Below are 27,380 nucleotides of genomic sequence, written 5' to 3' on the forward strand. Positions count from 1 at the left end.
AGTTTACAGATGGTGAATATATAAAAGAATCTTTCATTAAGATTTCAGAACATCTATTCACGGACTTTAAAAACAAGAGTGAAATTGTGCAGAAAATCAGGGATATGCCCCTCTCTGCAAAGACTGTCAAAGACAGAACCATAAAAATGGCAGAAGACATCACAAGACAGCAAATTAAAGACATCAATTCAGCTGTGGCCTACTGGATTGCCTGTGACAAGTCTAAAGACAAAGCTGATTTTGAACAAATAGCGCTGTTCTGCCGGTATGTAAACTCTGCCGGGCTACAGGAAGAAATGATTGAGTTGATACTTCTAAAAGGCCAAACACGGGGGGAGTACATCTGTGAGGCTGTCTTGAATTGTTTAAGAGCCAAAGGAATAAAGACCACCCACCTGGTGTCAGTAGCTATTGATGGGGTACCAAGTATGACAGGAGCACACAAGGGATTTGTGGCTTTACTGCAGAAGTCGCTGGACAGGAAGCTGCTGACTTTTCACTGCATCTTGCACCAAGAGGCACTGTGCGCTCAAACATTTCCTCCAGAATGCACAGAAGTAATGGATGTTGTCATTCAGATTGCCAATAAAATAATGGCAAAAAGTTTAAATCACCATCAATTCCATTTGTTACTGGACGAGCTGGAAAGCGCATAGTCTGATCTCCTGCTGCACAGCAGAGTCCCGTGGCTGTCCAGAGGGGAGGTGCTGAAACACTTTGTCGTGTGTCTGGAAGAAGTGAAAACTTTCCTGGGCAGCTAAGGGCTCACCTTTCCTGAGCTGGAACAGCCAGGGTGGCTGGAAAAGCTACACTTCATGGTAGACATGACAGCGCACCTGAACACGCTGAACACAGCTCAGGGGAAAGGACGCACAGCCATTAAACAAGTATGATAAATATTTTAATTGCCTATTATTTTACGTATATTCATGTTTTTCATTGTTCAGTGAAATAGTCCTTTTATTTTTCAGGTTGACAGCTGGCTGATTTTATTTTTGGTTTGCTGCTGGCGGACAATTTATGTTCGGTGTTTTTCATAAATACAAGAAGGACTCAAATAGACATTGAGTATTTTACTTAAAAGTAACCTTCAACCCAACGTCTTTTTTTCAGAGTTCAACAGGTGTTTGTTGCAAGCAGAAATGTAATTTTGTTTTCTCTGCAGGAGTTCATCGATTTCATAAATGCAACACATTATAGTTTGTTTATACATAGCATAAAGGCAAAAAAAGTTGTATGCAGTGTTATTTAATTTTTCATTTTAAATGTCAAACGGGTTTTGTGGCTCCCAGTGTTTTCTTTTCTGTGGGAAACGGGTCCAAATGGCTCTTTCAGTGGTAAAGGTTGCCGACCCCTGCCCTAGGTCCTCTGGCCACTATTATATCTGTGAGACTGTCTATGTCTTCCCTAGTGAAGACAGATCCAAAGTATCTGTTCAACTCATCTGCCATTTCCTTGTTCCCCATAATAAATTCACCCATTTCTGCAATCAAGGGCCCAACTTTGGTCTTAAATAATTTTTTCCTCTTCACATACCTAAAGAAGCTTTTACTATCTTCCTCTATATTCTTGGCTAGCTTACATTCGTACCTCACCTTTTCTCCCCGTATTGCCTTTTTAGTAATTTTCTGTTGCTCTTTAAAAGTTTCCCAGTCCTCTGGCTTCCCGCTCACCTTTGCTATGTTATACTTCTTCTCTTTATTTTTATACTGTCTCTGACTTCCCTTGTTAGCCACAGTCACCCCCTACTCCCCTTAGAATCTTTCTTCCTCTTTGGAATGAACTGATCCTGCACCTTCTGTATTATTCCCAGAAATACCTGCCATTGTTGTTCCACTGTCATCCCTGCTAGAGTATCTTCCCAATCAACTTTGGCCAGCTGCTCCCTCATGGCTCAAAGTCCCCTTTGTTCAATTGTAATACTGACACTTCTGATTTTCCCTTCTCCCTCTCAAATTGTAGATTAAAATTTATCATATTATGGTTACTACTTCCTAATGGCTCCTTTACCTCGAGTTCCCTTATCAAATCCGGTTCATTACACCACACTAGATCCAGAATTGCCTTCTCCTTGGTAAGCTCCGGTACAAGCTGCTCTAAGAATCCATCTCGGAGGCACTCCACAAACTCCCTTTCTTGGGGTCCAGTACAGTCCAATGCTTTAGATTTTCGCGAGTAAATTGATCAGCGCTGGATAGCGTGATTGCGAAGTTCCTTAATCGGCCTGCTGGGTTAATTTTTTCAGGAATTCAACTGCAAGGAAATATATTGTAAAAGTTTGTCTTTCTTTATTACTTCATGACCAAAAATGAAGGTAACAGAGTAATGTGAATATGTTCATCTCTGTTCACATGAGCAAGGAGAACTCATTTCAAGGTCTATCCTATATGTGTTTGGATGTTAAGCACGTGTGTGCCTAATGTGATTATACCTCTTAGTTGAGATATACTTTCATATTTTCTGGGGTGCAAGTTGGTGGGATTCTAACATTGCTTGTATTGGCTTTTCAGATTTGCCACTACAGTACTGGTTTTGTATATTTTGTTTTAGTAATTTTCATACTGCATACGTAACAAGGGTGTGGTCTGAAGTTAAACTGAGGTTGTAATAGCAGGAACAGTTTTTTAAAATTTATTTTGTCATTTTTATTTTGATACCCTCTTTCTGCAATAAAATATCTAAAACAGATGAAGGAATTTAAGACCCGAAAATACACTTGTTGTCTTGTGTGTGCATTTTTCCCCAGGCTACACACATGTCTACAAGCAAAATGAAACAACATTCCTCTGTGACCAAGGTGCAAAATACATCCACTCTTCTCCCCTCTCCCATCAAGCAGAAGATACAAAAGCCTGAACACATACACCACCACACTGAAGGACAGTTTATACATCACACACAAAATGCTGGTGGAACACAGCAGGGTAGGCAGCATCTATAGGGAGAAGTGCTGCTGATGTTTCGGGCCGAGACCCTTCGTCAGGACTAACTGAAAGGAAAGATAGTAAGAGATTTGAAAGTAGCAGGGGGAGGGGGAAATGTGAAATGATAGGAGAAGACCGGAGGGGGTGGGATAAAGCTAAGAGCTGGAAAGGTGATTGGCAAAAGTGATACAGAGCTGGAGAAGGGAAAGGATCATGGGACGGGAGGCCTTGGGAGAAAGAGGGGGGGGGGAAGCACCAGAGGGAGATGGAGAACAGGCAAACAACTATATGTCAGGGATGGGGCAAGAAGGGGAGGAGCAGCATTAACGGAAGTTAGAGAAGTCAATGTTCATGTCATCAGGTTGGAGGCTACCCAGCCGGTATATAAGGTGTTGTTCCTCCAACCTGAGTTTGGATTCATTTTGACAATAGAGGAGGCCATGGATAGACATATTAGAATGGGAATGGGACGTGGAATTAAAATGTGTGGCCACTGGGAGATCCTGCTTTTTCTGGCGGACCAAGTGTTGGTGTTAAGCGAAACGGTGTCCCAGTCTGTGCTGGGTCTCACCAATATATAAAAGGCCACACCGGGTACACCGGACGCAGTATACCATACCAGCCGACTCACAGGTGAAGTGTCGCCTCACCTGGAAGGACTGTCTGGGGCCCTGAATGGTGGTGAGGGAGGAAGTGTAAGGGCAGGTGTAGTCCCCTCCCACCTCCTCTGGTCTTCTCCTATCATTTTGCATTTCCCCCTCCCCCCACTACTTTCAAATCTCTTACTATCTTTCCTTTCGGTTAGTCCTGACGAAGGGTCTCAGCCCGAAACGTCGACAACGCTAGATGCTGCCTGGCCTGCTGTGTTCTACCAGCATTTTGTGTGTGTTGTTTGAATTTCCAGCATCTGCAGATTTCCTCGTGTTTGACAGTTTATACATTGCTGTTATAAGAATATTTAAATAGTTCTTTCATACAATAAGTTGGGCACTCAACCTCATTTTATTATGAGCTTACACCTAATTGTTTACCTGCAGTGCAATTTCTCCGTAGCCTTTATACTTTATTTTGCATTGTTATTCTTTTACCTTGTTCTACCTCAATGCACAGTGTAATGATTTAATCTGTATGAACAAGACAAGCTTTTCACTGTATGTTAGTACATTTGACAAGAATAAACCAATTCCAATTCTAATTCAATTGCATGACAAATTTGTCACATTCATTACAATAAAATACACATTAGTCTGTTAATCAAATGTGGAGTATTATATTCATTTACAACTCTTTAATTAAAATGAAGCATACTTCCAATCATAAAATTAATCACCTGATACGTGTACACATTTTTAAATCATCCCAATTAATTTCTTTAAAAAATGATTCTTTAATTATCTTTTTATGCCTCTAACAATCATCTTCTTATTCTTTTGCATTCAATTCTGTTTGCTTCATTATAAGAATGACGTGGAGGTGATGGAGCAGGTGAAGAAGAGCTTTACCACGACACTGCATGGATTAGAGGGTAGGAGTAATTAGGAGACATTGAAGAAACTAGGGTTGTTTCCTCTGGAGAGACAGGTGTGAAGAGGGGACCTCATAAAGGTTCATCGGGTTATGACAGACATAAATAGAGAGTTGGTATCTTTTTCCTGGGGATGAAATAACTAATAGTAAAATGTATTGTGTTGTGATGACAAAGGGGAAAAGCTCAAAAGAGATGTGCATGGCAAGCTCTTACACAGACTATTGAGTGCCTGGAATGCACTGCCAGGGGAGGTGTTGGATGCAGTTGTGACCGAGCCATTCAAGAGGCTCTTAGAAATGCACATGAATGACCATAAGATACAGCAGCAGACTTACAGGCCATTTGGCCCACTAGGTGTACTCCACCATTTCATCATGGTTGATCCAATTTTCCTCTCAGCTCCAATCTTCTGCCTTCTCCCCGTACTTCTTCATGCCCTGACCAATCAAGAAACTATCAACCTCTGCCTTAAATATACACACGGACTTGGTCCCAACAGCTGCCTGTGGTAAAGAATTCCACAGATCTATCTCTCTCTAGCTAAAGAAATTCCTCATCTCTGTTCTGAAATGACATCATTCTGAGGTTGTCTTTTCTGGTATAGACCCCACACTATTGGAAACATCCTTTCCACATATACCCTATCAAGGCCTTCTACAGTCAGTAAGTTTCATTGAGGACATCCCTCATTCTCCTGAATCCTAGTGAATACAGGCTCAGAGCTGTCAAACACTTTTCATATGACAAGCCATTCAAACCTGGAATCATTTTCGTGAACCTCCTTTGAACCCTCTCCAGTTTCAGCACATCCTTTCTGAGATGAGGGGCCCAAAACCTGCTCACAATACTCCAAGTGAGGCCTCACCAGTGCTTTATAAGGTCTCAACATTACATCCTTGCTTTTACATTCGTCCTCTTGAAATGAATGCTAACATTGCATTTGCCTTCCTCACCACAGACTTAACCTGCAAATTAACCTTTAGGGAATCCTGCTCAAGGACCCCCAAGTCCCTTTAGACCTCTGTTTTTTTTTTGTATTTTCTCTCCTTTTAGCGAAGTTAACTGTTTCTTTATTCTACCAAAGTGCAAGACTTCCTGACAGTGTATTCCATCTGCCACTTCTTTGCCCATTCTCCTAACCTGCCTGAGTCCTTCACAAAACTACCTGCCCCTCCACCTATCTTCATATCGTCTGCAAACTTTGCAACAAAGCCATCAGTCATCCAAATCATTGATATATAATGTAAAAAGTATCGCCCAACACAGACCCCTGTAGAACACCACTACTCACCTGCAGCCAAACAGAAAAGGCTGCCTTTATTCCAACTCATTGCCTCCTGCAAATCAACTACTCCTATATCCATTCTACAGTCTTCTTGTAACACCATGGGCTTGTAGCTTGTTAAGCAGCCTCATGTGTGGCACACTGTCAAAGGCCTTCTGAAAATCCAAGTACACAACTTCAGCTGATTCTCCTTTGTCTATCCTGCTTGAAACTTCTTCAAAAAATTCCAACAGATTTGTCAGGCAAGATTTTCTCCTGAGGAAACCATGCTGAAAACGGCCTATTTTATCATGTGCCTCCAAGTACCCTGAGACCTCACACTTAATAATCTTACAACATCTTACAATAGTAAGGATTTGGTTAACAAATTACAACAGGAGATAGAAAATGCGTGTCAAAAGGGCAATGTTACAATAGTCAAGGGGATTTCAATACTGAGGTAGGTAAGGAAGGTCAGATTGGCGCTGGATTCCAAGAGAAGGAATTTTTAGGGTTCCTCCAACATTTTGTGTGTGTTGCTGGGAACCCCCTCCCAGTTTCATCTATCACCTTGTGTTTTTCTCTCTCTCCCCCACCTTTTATTTTTCATGGGGTTTTTTTCAGTCCTGATGAAGGGAATCCAGCAGCTTGTATGTGTTGCTTGGATTTCCAGCATCTTCAGATTTTCCCTTGTTTGTGCAAGTTCATCTATCTTATTCTGTATACTGCACACATTCATATATATAACACCTTCGGTCATGTAGTCACCCTTTTCGATTTTGCCCACGTTTTACATTCCAACTCATCCTGTTGATTGCAATTTGCCCTATGCTCTCCTCACTACACACTGCCTCTGTTTGTAAACCAGCTACCTCATCTTCAGGACAATCGTCCACCTTTCCTTTAATACTTCTTGCTTTGAAATATAGGCAGCTCAGGACACTAGTCACACCATGCTCAACCTTTTCATTCCTAACTTTGTCTGAGGACTTACCAACATCTTCCTCCACAACTTCTCCACTAGCTGTCAAGTAATCTATTTCCCATTCCCCTGCAACTCTAAATTAAATCCCACTGTGCAACATTAACAAACCTTCCCAATATGCTATTAGTCACCATCCAGTTCAGGTGCAAACCATCCCTTCTGTACAAGTCCCACCTTCCCTGGAAGAGAGCCCAGTAATCCAAAAATCTTATGCCCTCCCTCCTACACCAACTTCTTAACCAAGTATTAAACTGTATAATCTTCCCAGTTCTGACCTCGCTGGCATGTGGTACGGGTAGCAATCCTGAGATCATAACCCTGGAGGTCCTGCCCTTTAATTTAGCACCTAACTCCCTGAACTCCCTATGCAGAACCTCATCACTCGTCCTATGCATGTTGTTGGTACCTACATGGACCATGACCTCTGGCTGTTCACCCTTGCACTTAAGAATGCTGAAGATTCGACCTTAGATATCCCGGACCTTGACATCGGGAAGGCAACACACCATTCGGAAATCTCATTCTCCCCCACAGAACCTCCTGTTCATGCCTCTAACTAACAAATCACCGTGTCACCACAGCATGCCTCTTCTCCACCACCATCCCCCCCCCCTTCCCTTCAAAGTTACAGAGCTAGACTCAGTGCCAGAGATCTGGCCACTGTGACTTTCCTCTGTTAGGTCAATGCCCCCTCCCACAACAGTTTCCCAAGTGTCCAACAGTATCCTGTTGTTGAGGACAATGGCCACAGGGGTACAATGCTCTGACTCCATAATCCCTTTCCCCTTTCTGACTGTCACTCAGTCCAGCACTACCTCTGCATTTGTCCTATCCATCACCACTGCAGCCTCCCGAACGACCTGGAGTTCATCCAGTTGCAGATATTCAAAGGAAGCAGTGTTAATCCAAAGTACTGAAGTAAACAATGCATTGTAACTATTGAAATTGTATTAAATCACCCACTGTTACCATTGATCTTAAGAGTATAAAATATGATGTACTTTTGAGTTTGTGAGACTCTACCGAGAGGATCTCCAGAAGAGTGCCTGCTTGTTGTGATGAATGAAGACTTCTGTTTCACCTGCTTCCGTGTCTCTCCAGTGACAGCCACAGAAACACTTGGCAAACAAATGCTTTTAGAGAGCTTTGTAGCTTAACAATGCTTCAGAATCAGGTTTGTTATCACTACATACGTTGTGAAATTCTTTTGTGACAGCAGTAGAGTTCAAGACATAAAAATAACTACAAATTACTATAAGTAAATGAAGAGAATAAAAGCTGTACACAGATCGATAGATAGGTCAAAGATAGATAGTTCCAAAGTATTTTACTGTACTTTTACAAGCCTGTATTTGTCCTGAAAAGCCTCTTTTCAGATTATTGAAGAAATTCCTCTTCATCTCCTGACGGTAGTGCAGTGGTTAGTGTAACATTATAATAGCAGCAGTGACCCAGGGTCAATTCTGCTGCTGTCTGTAAAGAGCTTGCACCTTCTTCCTGTGAAGGTGAGGATTTCCTTCAAATGGTCCAATTTCCTCCCACGTACCAAAGACACACGGTTTAATAATTTACTTGGTCACATGGATGTGTCTGAAGGACACGGATTTGTTGGGCTGAAAGAGCCTGTTACTGTGCTGTAGTTCTAAATAAATAAACCTCTCTCTCCACAAGGAACGTCCTTCTGTTCGGAGGCTGGAAGTTAAGTCCCTTCCAGGCCCTTGGTTCAGCTGTGTCGGTTATGGCCCTTCAAATAGTTACTCTTTTAAAGTGATGGTGCTCTCAAAGGCTTTTCATTGATCTCCAAGTGTGCCAGTACTCATTATACAAAGAACACAGTACACAGGACTGAACAGCTCAGCAAAAAGCCCTTCAGCCCATGATGTTGTGCTAGGATAATTAATCTAGTAATTAAACACCTAGCTAAAGTCCCTCCTGCCTACACAATATTTACATCACACCATTTTCTGCACATTCATGTGCCTATTTAAGAGCCTCCTGAACCCTCTCTCGTATCTGCCATCACCAATACCCCTGGCAGCATATTCCAAGCATCCACCACCTTCTGTGTAAAAATACTTGAAATTCCTTTGAAATTTCACTCTCCCACCTTAGAAGCTTAGCTGCCTAGTATTAGACAGTTGGTCTGTGGGAGAAAGATACTGGCTCTCGGCTCTATCTGTGCCTCTCATAATCTTATAGGTTTCTATCCAGTCTCCCCTCATCCTCCACTGCTCCAGAGAAAGAAACCCACGTCTGCCCAGTCCCTCATTATTGTACAGGTCCTCTAATCCAGTAAACCTCAACAAAAATAATTATCATTGACTTCCCTCAAAACCACTGAGCAGTTAAGTCTACACCCACTCAGCTTTAGAAACAGCAAATAATACTCTGTTACATTCAGAGCTTTTATAAAGTAATAAGATGGATATACTGTAAAATATACTTACAGCAGCCTGAAACCCATGGAGATTTGGAGTTAAGACTGGGTAGGATACTTGTGGGGACTTCTTTATTCCTTGCATTACTTCTGTGTGATCTGCCATCTGACAAAAACAAGCGTAAAATAGAGCAATCATACATTTAATCTCCTCATAAACATTCAGTGATATAAATATATCGAGGTTGCAAATAAATAAAAATTACAATACATTAAATATATCCTGCTTAAATTTGACATAACAAACCTTAATATCCAAAACGTAAGAACTTCTGCAGAATCTTGAGAAATCTTGAACAACATTCACACAAAGCTGGAGGAACTCAGTGGTGTTGTATTTTTGATATTTCAGTAATATTTGAGTAGTATAGTAACTATATTGAGTGATCAAGCATCCTTTGCATGTTCCTGTAATTCATTATGGGTTATATGGAAGAAGTACTTGAATAGTATACGTCATTAAGCCACCACATCATATGTGAGCACCTTCCTAAAGAAAAGAAGCTAAGTACATGAGTATCCCCAGCCTATGTTTTTCTTTCAGCAGGTCGAGCAGCTTGCCTTGCACCATATGGGATGCCAACATGTTCAGAAGTTGCCAAAGCAGTGCCTCTCCGTCCCTGGGAATGGCCTGCATTGCCCTGGCAGAGGATTGTGCTGCATTATTCATGGGCACATGTTTCCTGATAGCAGTGGATGCAACTACCAAGTGGACAGAAGTGTTCCCAATAGCCTCCATTACAGCCTCACAAACAGTTGGTATGTTGAGGAGCTACTTGTCAAGGGCTGGTGTTGCAGAACCCTTAGCCAGTGACAGTGGACCGCAATTTGTTAAGGAACAGTTTCAGTCATTCCTGAAGATGAATGGAATAAAACATATTACATCTGCACCGTACCACCCAGTTAGAAATAGCTTACAGAAAAGGTTTGTCCAGACTCTGAGGATCACGCCGCACTGACAGAGTCAGAAACTCACCAGTTTCCTCCTTGTATATCACAATGCAGCACACTTCACAACCAACACTTCAGCAGTTTTGCTGTTCCCGGGACGTCCCTAGTGCTCCCACTTGGATCTCCTCAAACCCAATCTCAGAAGAAGTGCGAAGGACAAACTGCTGAGACAAATTGAGGGCTCTTCAAATAGGGAGGTTCGATGTTTCACTCCCGGATAAGCAGTCCCACAGAAATGATCGAGGTGATTACTTGGAAAGATTAAGGACAGAATTGGATCACTCTCTTACACAGTGGAGGTTGCGTCTGATGAACCGGGCTTCATTTCCAGATTAGCTCAATACCTTCTATGCCTGTTTTAACCATCAAAACATGGTGAACCATTATGAACTATCACAGCCCCTTGATGACCCCGTGATAGCTGTCTCCGAGGCCGACGTGACAACATTCTTCAGGAGGGTAAACTCATGGAAAGCATCCGGCCCAGATGGAGTACCTGGCTGAGTAGTAAATACATGGTGCTGATCTACTAACTGGTAAGTTCACTGACTTCTTTAACCTTGCATTTTGGCAGTCTGAGGTACCCACCTGCTTCAAACAGACTTCAATTATACTGGTGCCTAATCAGAAAGTGGTAACCTGCTAAAATGGCTATCATCCAGGAGTACTTACAGTTTTGATAGGTCGATGATGAAACATAAACTCCTGCCTGAGAAGCAATTTGAATCCGCTCCAATTTGCCTATTGCCACAAGTTCACAGCAGAGGCCATTTCACTCAAGATGCTCTTTATCAACTACAGCTCAGCATCCAATGCTACCATCCTCTCAAAACTAATCAATAAGTTTGGCCTCAATACCTCCTTGTGTAATTGGATCCTCAATTTCCTCATCAGTTCTGATTGGTAACATCATCTCCTCCACAATCTCCATCAGCTGAAGTACACCACAAGGCTGTGTGCTTACCCCCTGCTCTACCCAATTTATACTTATGACTGTGTGACTAGGAAAAACTCCAGTGCCATATTTATATTTGCTGATGACAACACTGCTGTTTGCCAAATCAAAGGTGGTGATAAACCAGAATATAGGAGAGAGATTGAAAATCAGCTGAATTTTGTCACAATAACCTCTTACTCAACGTCAGCAAAACCAAGGAGCTGATTATTGACTTCAGGAGGAGGAAAGCAGAGGTCAATGTCCCCTTTGGAGAATCGGAGATGCAGAGGGTCAGCAACTTTAAATCGGTCAGTGTTATCATTTCAAAGGAGCTGTCCGGCACCCAGCATGTAAATACAATTACAGAAAAAAAACACAGCAGCACCTCTATTTCCTTAGGAGGTTGCAAAGATTTGGAATGACATCTATAACCGTGACAACTTCTATATATGTATGGTAGACAGCATATTGACGGGCTGCATCACTGCTTGGTATGAAAGCACCAATGCCCTTGAATGGAAAATCCAACAAAAAATAGTGGATATAGCCCTGTCCATCATGGGTAAAGACCTCCATGCCATTGGGCACATCCACATGGAGTGCTGTTGCAGGAAAGCAGAATCTATCATCAGGGACCCCCACCACCCAGGTCACACTGTCTTCTCACTGCTGCCATCAGGAAGAAGGTACAGGAGCCTCAAGATACACAACACCAGGTTCAAGAACAGTTGTTACTCCTTAATCATCAGGCTCAGAACCAGAGGAGATAACTTCACCCACCCTCACTTGCCCCTTCACTGAACTGCTCCCATAATCTATGGACTTACTTTTAAGCACTCTTCTTCTCATGTTCTGTATATTTATTGCTTATTTTTTCTTTATTTTTGTATTTACAGTTTGTTGTCTTTTGCACTGGCTGTCCATCCCATGTGTACAATCTTTCATTGATTCTATTCTGCTTACTGGATTTATTTAGTATGTATTCCTGCTAGAAAATGAATCTCAGGGTTGTATATGGTGACATATGTGTACTTTGATAATGAATTTACTTTGAACTTTGAATGTCATCCAGACACAACACATCAATCAGTTGAGAGGAGCAGAGTCAATTGTGAAAGGAAATTGTCCAGAGCTGTCAGAACCACTTACTGCAGTCCCAGTGTCAACTCCTACAACCACCACAGAAGAGGCCCCAGAACTTGAGATTGTTTCACAGCCACAAGCCTCACCTGCCAAGTGACACCCTCCCACCACCCGTCATTAAGACGGTATCCCACAAGAGTACGAAATCCTCCACATCAATAAATCTTTCAGCCTAAAAGGGACATTTTAAAATGTATTATGCTGTGGATGTCTATACAGTAGTTGTATTATATAGTATTTTGTTCTTTACTAAGACTGTAATTTTCCAGCTCCAACCACCTTTTACTGACAAGGCTGATTAATTACATGAGCATTCATGCTCTTGAAGTCTACAGATGTTGAGAATTCTGCCAAGTATTTGTTTGAACACCTGCCATTTTTAACAGCTGTTTCATCACTTAACAGTTCTATCTGGCTACTGTGATCAATACTCTGCTTTTAAAGTCAACAGCTCAGATTTTAAAACCATAATTCCTGTTGGAGGCTTTGACTTTCAAATATGGTACTAACCCACATACTTGTTACGATAAAGGAAGCCATTTGGCCTGTCTATTCGATGCAAACTCCCACCAGTCCCACTTCCCTGTCACTTAGCAGCTTATTCTTTCTCACACACCTTCCAGCTTCCCATTTCATTTCCTTGTTGTTCTTGAGATGTGGGAGGGAACTCCAATATTTCAAAGCCACCACTCACGTCTCATTACGTATCAAGTGTCAGAAGTGTTACACTTCTTAATTTTTTAGTTTCTGTCATAAAAGCACCTTATAATTTGTTAATTTATTTGTGGTAATATTACCTTACATGCTATGTGTATGAGTTATACGTACTGTGCCGTGCAACTTTTTCCAGAGGAACATTGTTGCATTTGGTGGTATACATGTATACAGCTGAATGACAATTAATTTGAAATTGAACTTGAAACCAGAGCACCCAGAGGAAAATCTAGCAGTCGCAAGGAGACCATGCAAACCCCACTGAATTGATGACCCTCCAGCAGCAGTTGATATCTGTGTGAGTGTGTCTGAGAATAGCCAGCAGATCAGAGTCCTCTGTCATGCAGCTGCTTAGAATGGACCATGACAAAGACCCTTACAACCCCATAACCCCAAAAAAGGCAACAATCATATCATCCCCAGTGCAGTCATAATCGGCACAGCCAGTGATGGGAGCGATGTTCCCAATGTGCAAGAACGATGCGACTGGGTGGGGCCTGCTCAAAGCCAGCCAAGCGGGGCCTCCGTGCTTGCTGATGAGTTGTGGTGATGAGGCATTCTGCCAGATGGTTTGGACGGTCTGCTTGGAGAACCAGCCAATCCCGTCCAGCCACAGCACCCAAGATCAGGATGCAACCTGGCTCCCTGCAACTGGGAGGGGCTACAATTGCTGCTTTACCACCACAACACCTCATTTCAATCTCTGCATAGTGACCATTGGTTAGAAGTCTCCAGACTATTATGAACCAATCTGAGCTTATCAGTGGATTTAACGCAGCTCATCTTCCACTTAGTTCAAAGGAGGACCCAAACCACTCCCCATCGAGGGGTCAGCAGTGGAAAGGGTGAGAAGCTTCAAGTTCCTGGGTGTCAAGACCCATGAAGATCTATCCTGTGCTCAACATATTGATGCAATAATGAAGAAGGTGTGACAGTGGCTATATTTCTTTCAGAGTTTGAGGAGATTGCTCAGTCACCAAGATCCTTACAAATTTATTCAGATGTACTACTGAGATCATTCAAATAGTTTGTGTCATCATCCAGTACAAAGTCTCCACTGCACAAGATCAGAAAAATCTGCAGAGGATTGTAAACTCAGACAGCTCTATCATGGAGTCTAGTCTCCCCACCATCAAGGACATCTTCAAAAGGCATTACCTCAAGAGTGTGGTATCCATCATTAAGGTACCTCACTCTCCAGGGCATGCCCTCTTTCAATTGCTACCAACATGGAGAAGGTGCAGAAGACACTTAACTCAATGTGTTAGCTTCTTCCTCCCCGCCATCAAATTTCTGAGTGGACGATGAACACATGAACACATCCTCACTATCCTCACTATCTTTGTTCAAAGTAAATGTATTATCAACCCAGTTAGTTTAGGTGCATTAAACACTCTCAAGAAGAAAAGGAGATTAGCTCTATTTGTCACATGTACAGTGAAACACATGGTGAAATGTATTGTTTAGCAGCAATGACCAACACAGTCCAAAAATGTGCTTGGGGGGGCATTCTTCTGAAGATAACAGAGAATGCTCACAACTTATTAACTTGCACACCTTTGGAATGCAGCAGGAAACCACCAGCAACCAGCAAAAATCCACAGAGTGACAAGGAGATACAAAAATCCTTACAGACAGCAGCAGGATTTGAACCTGTGTCATTGCAGTTTCTATTAGAAGGGTGAAGGTGCTCAAAAAGCTGGAAGATATAAAGGTACATAAGTCACCCAAACCAAGTGAACTGCATCCTAGAGTTCTGAGAGAAGTAGCAGTAGAGATTGTTAAGGCATTAGTAATGAACTTTCAAAAATCATTGGACTCTGGTATGGTGCCAGAGGACTGGAAAATTGCAAATGTCACTCCACTCTTCAAGAAAGGAGAGAAGCAGTAGAAAGGAAATTATAGACCAGTCAGCCTGACCTCAGTGGTTGGGAAGATATTGGAGTCAATTGTTAAGGATAAGGTACTGGAGTACTTGCTGACACAGGATAAGAATGGTTTCCTTTAAGGAAAATCTTGCCTGATGAACCTTTTGGAACTCTTTGAGGAGACTAAAACTAGAATAGTTAAAAGAGAAACAGTGGATGCTGTATATTGGGATTTTCAGAAGTCCTTTGACAAGGTTCCACACATGAGGCTGCATACCAAGTTAAGAGCCCATGGTATTACAGGGAAGTTACTGACATGTTTAGAGCATTGGCTGATCGGTAGGAGGCAGCAAGTGGGAATAAAAGGATCCTTTTCTAGTTGGCTGCCAGTGACTAGAGGTGTTCCACAGGGTCAGTGTTGGGACCACTTCTTTTTATGCTGTATTTCAATGATTTAGATGATGGAATAGATGGCTTTTCTGCCAAGTTTGCAGATGATATGAAGATTGATGGAGGGGCAATTAGTGCTGAGGGAACAGGGAGGCTGCAGAAGGATTTAGATAGATTAAGGGAAAGGGCAAAAAAGTGGCAAATGAAATACAATGTTGGAAAATGCATGGTCATGCACATTGGTAGAAGAAATAAATTTTCTAAATACAGAGCAAATCCAAAAATCTGAGATGCAAGGGGACTTGGGAGTCCTTGTGCAGAACACCCTAAAAGTTAACTTACAGATAGAGTTGATGGTGAGAAAGGCAAAAGCAACGTTAGCATTCACTTCAGGAAATCTAGAATACAAGAGCAGGGACGTGATGCCAAGGCTTTATAAGACACTGGTGAGGCTTCAATTTGAGTATCGTGAACAGTTTTGGGCTCCTTATCCAAGGAAAGATGTGCTGGCATTGGAGAGAGTTCTGAGGAGGTTCACAAGGATGATTCTGGGAATGAAAGGGTTATCATAGTTCTGGGCCTGTACTCACTGGAATTTAGAAATATGGCGGGGGGGGGGGGGCGGATTTCATTGAAACTTTTCAAATGTTGAAAGGCCTAGACAGAGTAAATGTGAGAAGGATGTTTCCCATGGTGTAGGAGTCTAGGACAAAATGGTACAGCCTCAGGATGGAGAGATGACCATTTAAAACAGAGCTGTGGAAGCCAGGTTACTGGGTGTATTTAAGGCAGAGATTGTTAGGCTCTTGATTGGACACAGCATCAAAGGTTACAGGGAGAAGGCCTGGGAAGTGGGACTGAGAAGCCCAAAAAAGAATCAGCCATGATTGAATGGTAGAGCAACTTGATGGGCCAAATGGCCTAATTTTGTTCCGATGTTTTATGGTCTTATGGTGATTGGTGCTGGAAAGCATAACAATAACTGTTACATTATCATGCCTCTCCAACATCTATTGCCCAACAATATCCAGAAAGCATCTGTCTCTGTAGGCTCTTACAGTTACATCCTCTTTATAATGTCACCAGAAGTCCTTTATGAATCTGTTATGCACACAGAAGAGCCATTTTGACTGTCAATAGCACAGTGGTGATGTTAAAGGAGGATAATCACAGTACCCCCAAATTCCCATTATCAAGCCCATCTGGTTTTAATCCTACTGAAACACAGCTTGCTAGAAACTATTTCAACTGGATTTTTTTTTGTATTGACTGTTGATTGCCTGTCATGTGAAAAAAAGTAGTTCAAATTTATTGGTTCATTATGTGACACATTCTCAGTACTGACTGGGAGTTCACGCACATCTTTTCAGTCTATTGACATCTTTAACTACTGAGTATTTCAGCTGTGGTTTACCAGGCCAGCCATAACTTTCTCCCTCAAACCAAGCTGGTGTGGAATTTAGAAAGAGGTATGGGATTCTTTTAAAATGTGCTCTCCATAGTATTTTAGACGTCAAGGATAAAACTTTGTTCACCTTCTACACTCAGCGGCCACTTTATTATGTACAGGAGCTCATGGTCTTCAACTTCTGTAACCCATCCACTTCAAGGTTTGACATATTGTACATTTCGAGATGCTCTACTGTACACCACTGTTGTAATGCATGGTTGTTTGAATTACTGTTGCCTTCCTGTCAGCTTGAACCACTCTGGCCATTCTCCTCAGATCTCTCATTAATAAGGCTTTTTCACCCATAGAACTGCCACTCATTGGATTTCTTTTTGTTTTTCACACCTTTTTCTATACACTCCAGAGACTGTTCTGCACGAAAATTACAAGAGATCAGCAGATCCTGAGATACTCAAACCACTCTGTCTGGCATCAAAGTCGCTTAGACAACATTTCTTCCCCATTCTGATGTTTGGTGTGAACAACAACTGAACTTTTAGATCATGCTTCCTTTTTATTATGCTTTGAGTTGCTGCTGGCTGATTAGGTATTTGCATTAACAAGCAGGTCAACATGTGTATGTAAGAAAGTGGACACTGAATGTACATATATTAGGCATTTGCTGTGGTGTTTTGATCATGACTGACATGCAACAAAAAACATCATAAAGAATAGAGAATTACATAAAATAAGTTAGTGGTTAAAGTACCTCTAATTCGTTGTTGCTTCTTAAGGTCTCCAATGCAAGAGCTATGATTTAATAACTAAATACCGCAACTATCTAAACTAATATGGTTTTTGAAATTCTAAATGGTATAATTAAACTAATGACACTAAGTGAGGTGAAGTCAAGTCAAAAGTAGTCATTCAGCATGGAAACAGACCTCTCGGCTCAACTGATACATGCCAACCAAGATTCCCATCTGAGCTAGACCTAATTGCTCATGTTTGGCTCATATCTCTTCAAACCTTTTCTATCCATGTATCTGTCCAAGTACATTAAAATTAAATGTATTTAAAAGGAGGAAAAAAGATAGATTGATTGTATAGAGTAGGTTAATATAGATCAACACAGCATCATGGACAGAAGGTTCCATACTGAACTGTACTATTCAATACTGTGTTCCATGTACCTGCCTCAACCACTTCCCTGGCAGCTCATTCCATATACTGACCTCTGGGTGAACATGTTGCCCCTCAGATTCCAATTAAATCTCTCCCCTCTCACCTTAAACCTTGGCCCTATAGTACTTGATTCCCCACCTGTGGGGAAAAAAAAAGACTGCGTATTAAACTTTAGTTATAGTTAGTCATGAAAATAAACATATTTACAAGTATAATGGGCATTGTCTCACTAATTTATTAAAATTTGTATGTGCCTTCATGCTCAACATGAAGGGACTTGGTGATTCCAAGCTCATCAGACATCACCCAAATATTTAGAAAATAATAAAGAAAAATTGACTGGTGTTGAAATCTTATACATATGATCTGAACTAAAACAGATGATTCAGAATCCTTTCAAAATGTGTGAAATGATTTTGCAAGCACCAATATGTTTCTTGTTAAGATACAGGCTAAAATAAATCACAGATCAGTTCACATGCAATTTCCCTTTTCATGTACAATTTATAAATACAGTAAAATGTAAACATTATGTCAAGGAAGGAGAGTGTGCTGGAACTGAGTGAGAAACGTAAAACTGTCCCTGAGGAAGATTGATTACTGAAATGGCATTCATTAAATGCGTCCACACCCCATGGACCACTCTCCTCTCCTATCAGATTCCCAGTTTCACCCCTCCCCCACCCACCTGGTTTCACCTATCACCTTCTATCTAGCTTGTCCTCCTTCCCCACCTCCCACCTTCTTGTTCTGGCACTTTCCCTCTTCTTTTCCTGCCTTGATGAAGGGTCTCAGCCCAAAACGTTGACTTTATTTATTTCCATAGATGATACCTGAACTGCTGAGTTGCTTCAGCACTTTTTGTGTGTTGCAATGGTTTACTGGCATCTATTTGTTCACTAAATGCATGTACACTTTATAAAGCTACAGGAAGCTGTCCTGAATATTTCTTTAAACCTGCTTTAACATCTGCAGTGTCCAATGGATGAAATTTGAAGGCAAGCTTTACCTACTGCACCTCCTCTACATGTTGGGGCAATAACCACTATAGTAAAACTTCAACAATTCAGCAACTTTAAGATGTTGGTAGCAGACTTCTTTTACTCTGAATTCCTTGGCATCTTCATTTCAGAGGATCTGTCTTGGACCAGCATGTGAGTGCCTTTACAAGGAAGGCACGACAGCATTACTACTTTCTTAGAAGTTTATGCAAATTGCAAATGTCATTTAAAACTTCAATAAACTTCTACAGATGCAGAGTGGAGAGTATCCTGACGGGCCTAGTACAGGAACACCAATGCCCAAGAACAGAAAAGTCTACAAAGAGAGGTAGATACAGCCCAGTCCATCACAGGCAATGCCCTTCCCATCATTCAGTTCATCTATAAGGTGTGCTCCGACAAGAGACAGCATCCATCCACAAGGACCCCCACCACCCTACTTGTTTTTTTTTTATTTGGCCTACTAAAAGGACTACTTAATGCCTGTTAATATTGATAATATTTACATAATTTGGTATATTTGAATACATTATATTCTCTATAATGCTTGTCTTACAGTTTTTAACCTTGACTCGTATTTTTATTACTACATTGATTTATTTTTACAATCTATGTAAAGCACTTTGAGCTTGCATCTTAATGTATGAAAGATACTATATAAATGAAGTATTATCATTGAAATGATACCAGTGCCAAAGAATAATGTGAGCTGTCTTAATGACTATTGCCTGGTAGCACTCACATCTACAGTGAAGAAATGCTTTGAGAGGTTGGTCATGACTAGACTGAACTCCTGCTTTAGCAAGAACATGGACCCATTGCAATTTGCCTATCACTACAATAGGTCAATGGCAGACACAATCTCAAAGGCTCGTCACACGGCCTTAGACCACATGGACAATGCAAACACCCAGATCAGGATACTGTTTATCGATTATAGGTCAGCATTTAGCTCATACATCACATTCCTACAATCCTATAGCAAATATAGGCCACTCAATAATGGGCTGATCCAATTCTTCCAGTCATCCCCACTCCCCTGCTTTCACCCCATACCCTTTGATGACTTGGCCTCCACAGCCACTTGTGGCAACAAATTCCACAGATTTACCACCCTCTGACTAAAGTATTTTCTCTGCATCTCAGTTCTAAAAGGATGTCCTTCAATCCTGAAATCGTGCACTCTTGTCCTAGACTCCACTACCATAGGAAAACTGCACACAATACTGCAAGTGTGGTCTCAGGAGTGCCTTATACAGGCTGATTGAGAAGTTACAGAACTTGGACCTCTGTACCTCCCTCTGCAATTGGATCCTCAACTTCCTAACCAGAAGACTAAATCTGTGCAGATTGGTGATAACATTTGCTCCTCGCTGATGATCAACACTGGCACACCTCAGGGGTGTGTGCTTAGCCCATTGCTCTACTCCCTATACACACGACTGTGTGGCTAGGCACAGCTCAAATACCATCTATAAATTTGCTGACGATACAACCATTGTTGGTAGAATCTCAAGTAGTGACGAGAGGGAGTAAAGGAGTGAGATATGCCAACTAGTGGAGTGGTGCCGCAGCAACAACCTGGCCCTCAACGTCAGTAAGACAAAAGAGCTGATTGTGGACTTCAGGAAGGGTAAGACAAAGGAACACATACCTCATAGAGGGATTAGAAGTGGAGAGAGCGAGCAGCTTCAAGTTCCTGGGTGTCAAGATCTCTGAGTCCCAACATATTGATATAGTTATAAAAAAGGCAAGAGAGTGGCCATATTTTATTAGGAGTTTGAAGAGATTCAGCATGTCAACAAATACACTCAAAAACTTTTATAGTTGTACAGTGGAGAGTATTCTGACAGGCTGCATCACTGTCTGGTATGGAGGGGCTACTGCACAGAACCGAAAGAAGCTGCAGAAGGTTGTAAATCTAGTCAGCTCCATCTTGGACACTAGCCTACAAAGTACCCAGGACATCTTCAGGGAGCGGTGACTCAGAAAGGCAGCGTCTATTATTAAGGGCCTCCAGCACCCAGGACATGCCCTTTTCTCACTGTTACCATCATGTAGGAGATACAGAAGCCTGAAGGCACACACTCAGTGATTCAGGAACAGCTTCTTCCCCTCCACCATCTGATTCCTAAATGGATATTGAATTGACAGACTTTGAATCTTTGGACATTAACTCACTTTTTTTTTAAATATACAGTATTTCTGTTTTTACACTTTTTTAATCTATTCAATATATGTAATTGATTTACTAGTTTATTTATTATTATTATTATTATTATTTATTTTATTCATTTTTTTTCTCTGCTAGATTATGTATTGCATTGAACTGCTGCTGCCAAGTTAACAAATTTCACATCACATGCTGGTGATAATAAACCTGATTCTGATTCTGATTTATTTTTTCTCAGCTCAGGCTGGTAAAACCTGAGGTGCGGGCATAGCCATAACACTCATTTCTCAATTGCTAGGAACTTTCAGAATATTCTAGTGGTGTATTGTGGCTTTCTGGAGATTTACATAAATATTGTTGTCTAGGCCTAACTGTATAATGCTATTGTGTAGTACTTTGGAATGATACCAGTTGTAGATATTACTACTGGTGCAAAGTATACCCTGTTCATGTTCCATAGTCCTTCAATTGCTTCTTTTAATTCAGGGAATTTCTGATGTTTTTCACTTATTGTTATGTGTGTTTGAAATTACTGTATCTATTAAGTAAATTGCTTGTTTATCCTGTAATATTTATAGCCAGACCATTATTATGCATTGTTCAATTTGTAATAACAGATCAGTCATATATAATTTGTGGGATTTCTACTCTAAAACTGGATCAGACTTGTATTTATAGTAAGGTATGAGTTCTTTTATGAGTTTGTATTTTAAAGCAAGATATTTGTGAATATATTTGCCACTTGATTGTGCCTTTGGAAGTAATCAGATTGAGTTAAACTGCTGCAGGATCCGGTCATGTGTTAGATTGTCTCTGTTTTTTCTTGGTATGTTCTACATTTATTATCTTGAACTTGTTAGTCTTTTATTATGTACTTCTGATAATATTTTTGTGTTAATCACCTGGTCCTGTATTGTCACAAGGAACCCGTTTCTGGAAAGAGGTCTCCAACCTGAGCCAGATTTTTGATGCTTCCTTGTCGACATCTAGTCTGCTCAGATTGTGGGGATGTCTTCCATGGAGGGTCATGTTCTTCCATTGGTTAAATTTTTCTTCTGCAGTGATAATTGCTTCATTTTACTAAGTTGCGCTTCGAATCAAATCAAGTTGAGTTACCATTCAACCATACATAGATACAGCTGAACAAGACAGCATTCCTCTGGGGGCTAGGTGCAAAACATTCGACATAGCAAGCAAAAATTCAAATAGTGAGTAACATTTAAAATAGTGAGCCACATCAAAATAACAAGCAAAGAAGCTATATATAGTTCAAGACCATAAGCGAGAACGTCTGGCAATCGATATTACAGTATCCCAGCAGTACGCAGATGCAAGCAATCCAACCTGTCGTTCCGCCGTTCATACACATGACAGCAGCAATACCAGGAGAGGCCAATCCCCAACCGAGCGTGAACATCGTGCTCTAACACTTCCACTCTAACACTTCTCAACTGGTCCGCAGCAGCAGGCAAGACTGAGGCTTGAGGCTAGTTCCCACTACCACCAAGTCTACAAAGCTCCCATGTTGCCTGTCACACCGCCAGACAAGGGTAACAGGCCTTTGGCAACTTCCATTATCACTGTCCAACAGAGTCTTGTTAACGCAAGTGAAATGTCTCAGACAATCTCCCACGGCTATGCTATAGGCTACCTTCGTGCGCCAACTATGATGCCTTTGAGTAGCGAGCAGCAGCGTGATCTGCAGCCAGGTCAGTTCCTGTGACCCAAACTGGGTTCTCCTGACACTCCGGCCAGTCCCTTTCCCGACATCCCGGCCGCTCCCTTCAACACCTCGTCTGACAATGCAGTCAACACCAGTTCAGCAATTCCAATCAACAAACAGCTCACTGGTGGAGTAGCCACGCAGTACCCAAAGTTCTTGGAGAAGAATTGTCTTTGGACCATAAAAAACAAATTTAGCAAAGGAAAAAGTACCTTTGGTTGGCCTCCGAGAGGCCACTGCATTCGCGCACATTGCCATCTTACCAGAAGTACTGCAAGGAATGCCTTAATTTAAGTTCAGTTGTGTCCACTTCTTATCAGATTATCATTATTATTGTTATTATTACTATAATCATCATCTTCATGTTTGATGAAAAGCATGTGTTAGGGAAGTCAATGACACGCTCTACTCCACGGAACTAAACGCCATCTGCTTCTAAACTTTGTAATAACTTGAGCAACACATACAAAATGCTGGAGGAGCTAAGCAAGTCAGGCAGCACCTATAGAGGGGAATTAAGGGTCAATGTTTCAGGCATTTACAGTAAAACAAGGAAATACAATAGAATCAACAAAAACTGCATACAAAGATTAACAAACAACCAATGTACCAAAGACAAACTGAGCAAATACAAAAAAAACATAATAAACAAACAAGCAAATAAATAAATACTGACAACATGAGTTGAAGAATCCTTGCAATTGAGCTCATAGGTTGTGGAATCAATTCAGTGATGAGGTGACTAAAGTTATCCACACTGATTCAGGAGCCTGATGGCTGCAAGGTAGTCACTACTCCTGAGCAAGGTGGTGTGGGGCCTAGGACCTCCTTCCTGATACTTTGTTGTGGCAACACTCCTTGTAGATGCGTTCAATGGTGGGGTGGGCTTTGTTTGCGATGGACTGGGCTGTATCCCCTCGGCTTTTCTGTTCTTGGGTATTGGTGTTTCCATACTTTGAAGAAATCAGAGGCCCTGTCATGCCTTCTCTATAATGGCACTTCCGTGCTGGTCCCAGGACAGATTCTCTAACGTGATAAAGCCAAGAAATTTAAAGTTACTTACTCTCTCCACCTCCGTTCCACTAAAGAGGCAAGGCTCATGGACCTCCAGTAGTCTATGATTAGCTTTTAGGTTTTGCTGATGTCATGTGAGATGTAGTTGAGATGAGGTACTCTGGTACCTTTCAACCAGAGTTTCAATCTCATTCTTATATGCCTTCGATAAATTGCCTCCCACATTGCCCCTCCTCTTTCCTTTTCTCTTTTGGTCCGCTGGCCTCTTTTATCAGATTCGTTCTTCTTCCTCTCTTTACCTCTTCCACCTATCACCTCACAACTTCTCACTTCATAACACTTCCCCACCCACACACCTTCCCTCTCACCTGGTCTAACTTATCATCTGCCAGCTTGTGATGTGATGTGACATGAGGGCCTCCGTCCATCAGAGTTGACCATGATATTGTGGTTATGTCCTAGCTATCCCAATATGCAAGCCAGGGCAGTACGATATGGAGAGCAAGTTTGTACTCCTTCCCATTCCCCCATCTTCTTTTTCTGGCTTCTGTCCCCTTCCTCTCCAGTCCTGATGAGCGGTCTCGAACAAAACATCGACTGTTTATTCGTTTCTGTAGAAGACACTTGAACTGCTGAGTTCTTCCAGCACTTTGCATGTGTTGCATCAGGCATTATATTTTTTAAATATACTGTAATTATCTATTGACAGAACTTCACCTACATCAAAACTGAACATCAATTTACTTTTCAAACTACAGTGCCAATAAAAAGTATTCACCACCCCCCCCCCCAGAAGTTTTCACATTTTATTGCTTTACAACATTGAATCACAGTGGATTTAATAGGGTTTTTTTTTACTCTGATGAGCAAAAAAAACTCTTTCATGTCAAAATGAAAACAGATCTCTACAAAGTGATCTAAACTAATTACAAATATAAAACACAAGATAATTGCATAAGGACTCACTGCCTTTAAGCATTTAGTAATTATAGCCCTGAGTCTTTGCACATCTGGACACTGCAACTTTTCCCCATTCTTCTTTACCGAACTGCTAAAGCAGTCAGATTGCATGGGGATTGTGAGTGAACAGCCCTTTTCAAGTCCAGCCACAAATTCTCAATTGTATTGCGGTCTGGACTCTGATTTGGCCACTCCATGACATTAACCTTGTTGTTTTCAAGCCATTCCTGGGTAGTTTTGGCTTTAAACCTAGGGTCATTATCTTGCTGGAAAATAAATGTTCTCCCAAGTCACAATTCTCTTGCAAGCTGCATCAGGTTTTCCCTGTATTTTGCTACATTCATTTTACCCTCCACCTTCACAAAGCTTCCGGGCCTCTGCAGTGAAGCGTCCACACATCCCCACAGCATAATGCAGCCACCAATATGCTTCACAGTAGGGATGGTGTGTTTTTGATGATGTGTGGTATTTGGCTTTTGCCAAACATAGCGTTTCGTCTGATCGCTAAAAAGTTCAAGTTTGGTTTCATCAGACGATAGAACCTTCTTCCAGTTGATTTCAGAGTCTCCCATGTGCCTTCTGACAAACTCTAGCTGAGAATTTGTGAGAGTTTTTTTCAACAGTAACTTTTTCTTTGCCACTCTCCCATGAAGTTGTGACTGGTGAAGCACCAGTTGCTGTATGCAGTCTCTCCCATGTCAGCCACTGAAGCTTGCCATTCCTCCACAGTTGTCAGAGGTCTCTTAGTGGCCTCCCTCTGCAAAAGACCTGCAGAAATCTCTAGAACTTGCTAAAGTCTATATTCATGTATCCACAGAGGAAACCACTGCACTCCAAAAAAAAACATTGCTGCAGATCTCAAGTTTGCAAAAGACCACCTGAATGTTCTACAACATCTCTGCGAAAATGTTCTGTGGACAGATGAGACAAAAGTTGAACTTTTTGGCAGAAATGCAAATTCTATGTTTGGAGGAAAAAGGGCACTGCACACCAACACCAAAACCTCATCCCAACTGTGTAGTATGGTGGAAAAAGCATCACGGTTTGGGGCTGCTTTGCTTTGCTTGGACAGTTTGCAATCATTGAGGGAACAATGAATTCAAAATTGGATCAAGACATTTTACAGGAGAATGGCAGAGTAGCAGCTTATCACCTGAAGCTTAACAGAAGTTGGATAAAACAACGAAACAATGATCCTAAAGACAAGAGTCAATCAACAACAGGATGGTTTAAAAAGGGGGAAAAATCCATGTTTTGGAATGGCTGAGTAAAAGTCCTGACAATCCTAGAGAAATGTTGTGAATGGACCTGAAGCAAGCGACTCATATAGGAAAGCCCACCAACATCCCAGAGTTGAAGCAGTTTTGTAAGGAGGAATGGCCTCAAGTTCCTCCAAGCCAACGTGCAGGTCTAAACAACAGTTATTGGAAATGGTTGGTTGAAGTTATTGCTGTCAAGGGGGTCACACCAGTTACTGAAAGCAAAGGTTTGCATACTTTTTCCAACAAATATTGCATCATTGGAACATGGATCTATGTCAAGTTCAACTTTAGTGCTAATGATATTATTTCTGACTTGAGTCTGCTCCCAACTGAAGAAAATGCAGGAATCTTTATAAACCTTTTCTTTTCCAAAGCATCTTACAGGCAATTTCATTTTTCAACTTACTTGGGGCACCCATTTTGAAGATACAAAGCTTGTGGCCTCAACAACAGACAATCCCGTTTCTGACAGAAGATCGATCAGTTTAATTTTCACTTCAGTTGGAACAATCACCTGAAAACAAATCATTCAACTTTAGTAAAGATCCATAAAAATTAGCTTTACTTGTAACATGTACATCGAAATATACAGTGAAATGTGTCTTTTGAGTCAACAACCAAAACAGAGTCCAAATATATGCTGAGCAGCCCTGCAAGTGTCACCATGCTTCCAGTGCCCACAGAGCAAGCCTACAACTCACAGCATGGAAGGGAATGTTCAACTTGATCTTGGAGTACGTTAGAAGGTCAGGACAACATTGTGGGCTGAAAGGCTGTACTTTGCTGTATTGTTACATGTTCCACTTATTTTGTTTTTGTTTAGCAACTCAGCACAGTAGCAGGACCTTCCAGCCCTTGAGCCTGCATTGCCTAAGTCCACCCATGTGACCAATTAACCATACAATTTAGGAATGTGGGGAGAAATCAGAGCACCTGCAGGAAACCAACACAGTCACAGGAAGAATGTACAAACTTGTTACCGACACTGGTGGAATTGAACCCTGATCAATGATTGCTGGCACTACAGAGTAAGGACGCTAACTTCTACACTATAGTGCCACCACCCATTCTACAGGACTCCACATTTATTGAACTCCGCTCTAAAATTCTCAACATCTCTAATCAAATCCCAGCAGACTTTGAAATTGCATTATTACTCTGAATCTAAAGAATATGTAAAACCTATGCATGCTGATAGTTTGGTATAGACATACTAAGTTTGCATCAACGTATTCAATAATGTTCATGAAGTAAATATACCTTCTCATTCTGTAGTCCATCCCTTGGCCCAACCTCAACAATCTTTACAAACTCAGGAAGGGTGGGTTCAGCGCTGTTCTGGAACTTTAAAGAAAAGGAATAAATTTAAGCATGGGAAAAATCATAAACACCAAAGATTCTGCAGGTGCTAGAAATCCAGAGTAACATACACAGAATGCTGGAGAAACTCAGCAGGTCAGGCAGCATCTAAGGAGAGGAATAAACAACTGACGATTTGGGTCGAGACCCTTTATCAGGACTGAGGTGGAAG

The 27,380-nt window shown here is 41.4% G+C and overlaps 1 protein-coding gene across 5 annotated transcripts in view; it reads right to left on the reverse strand.

Annotated features, from left to right (window-relative positions):
* hmgcll1 (3-hydroxymethyl-3-methylglutaryl-CoA lyase-like 1) overlaps positions 1-27,380 on the reverse strand; it is a 114,838-nt gene that overhangs the window by 81,249 nt on the left and 6,209 nt on the right. For all 5 annotated transcript variants that reach the window (XR_009514358.1, XR_009514359.1, XR_009514360.1 and 2 more), the window contains exons 2-4: positions 27,110-27,193; positions 26,256-26,363; positions 9,149-9,244 (exon numbers count right to left, since the gene is read on the reverse strand). Coding sequence is in view for 2 of the 5 variants with exons in the window: in XM_059982089.1 (XP_059838072.1) it covers positions 9,149-9,244; positions 26,256-26,363; positions 27,110-27,193 (288 nt within the window). In the remaining 3 variants the exon portion in view is untranslated. The remainder of the gene's footprint in view (positions 1-9,148; positions 9,245-26,255; positions 26,364-27,109; positions 27,194-27,380) is intronic.

This window comes from Hypanus sabinus, chromosome 10 (assembly GCF_030144855.1).
Source record: "Hypanus sabinus isolate sHypSab1 chromosome 10, sHypSab1.hap1, whole genome shotgun sequence".
In the NCBI taxonomy this organism is placed as follows: domain Eukaryota; kingdom Metazoa; phylum Chordata; class Chondrichthyes; order Myliobatiformes; family Dasyatidae; genus Hypanus; species Hypanus sabinus.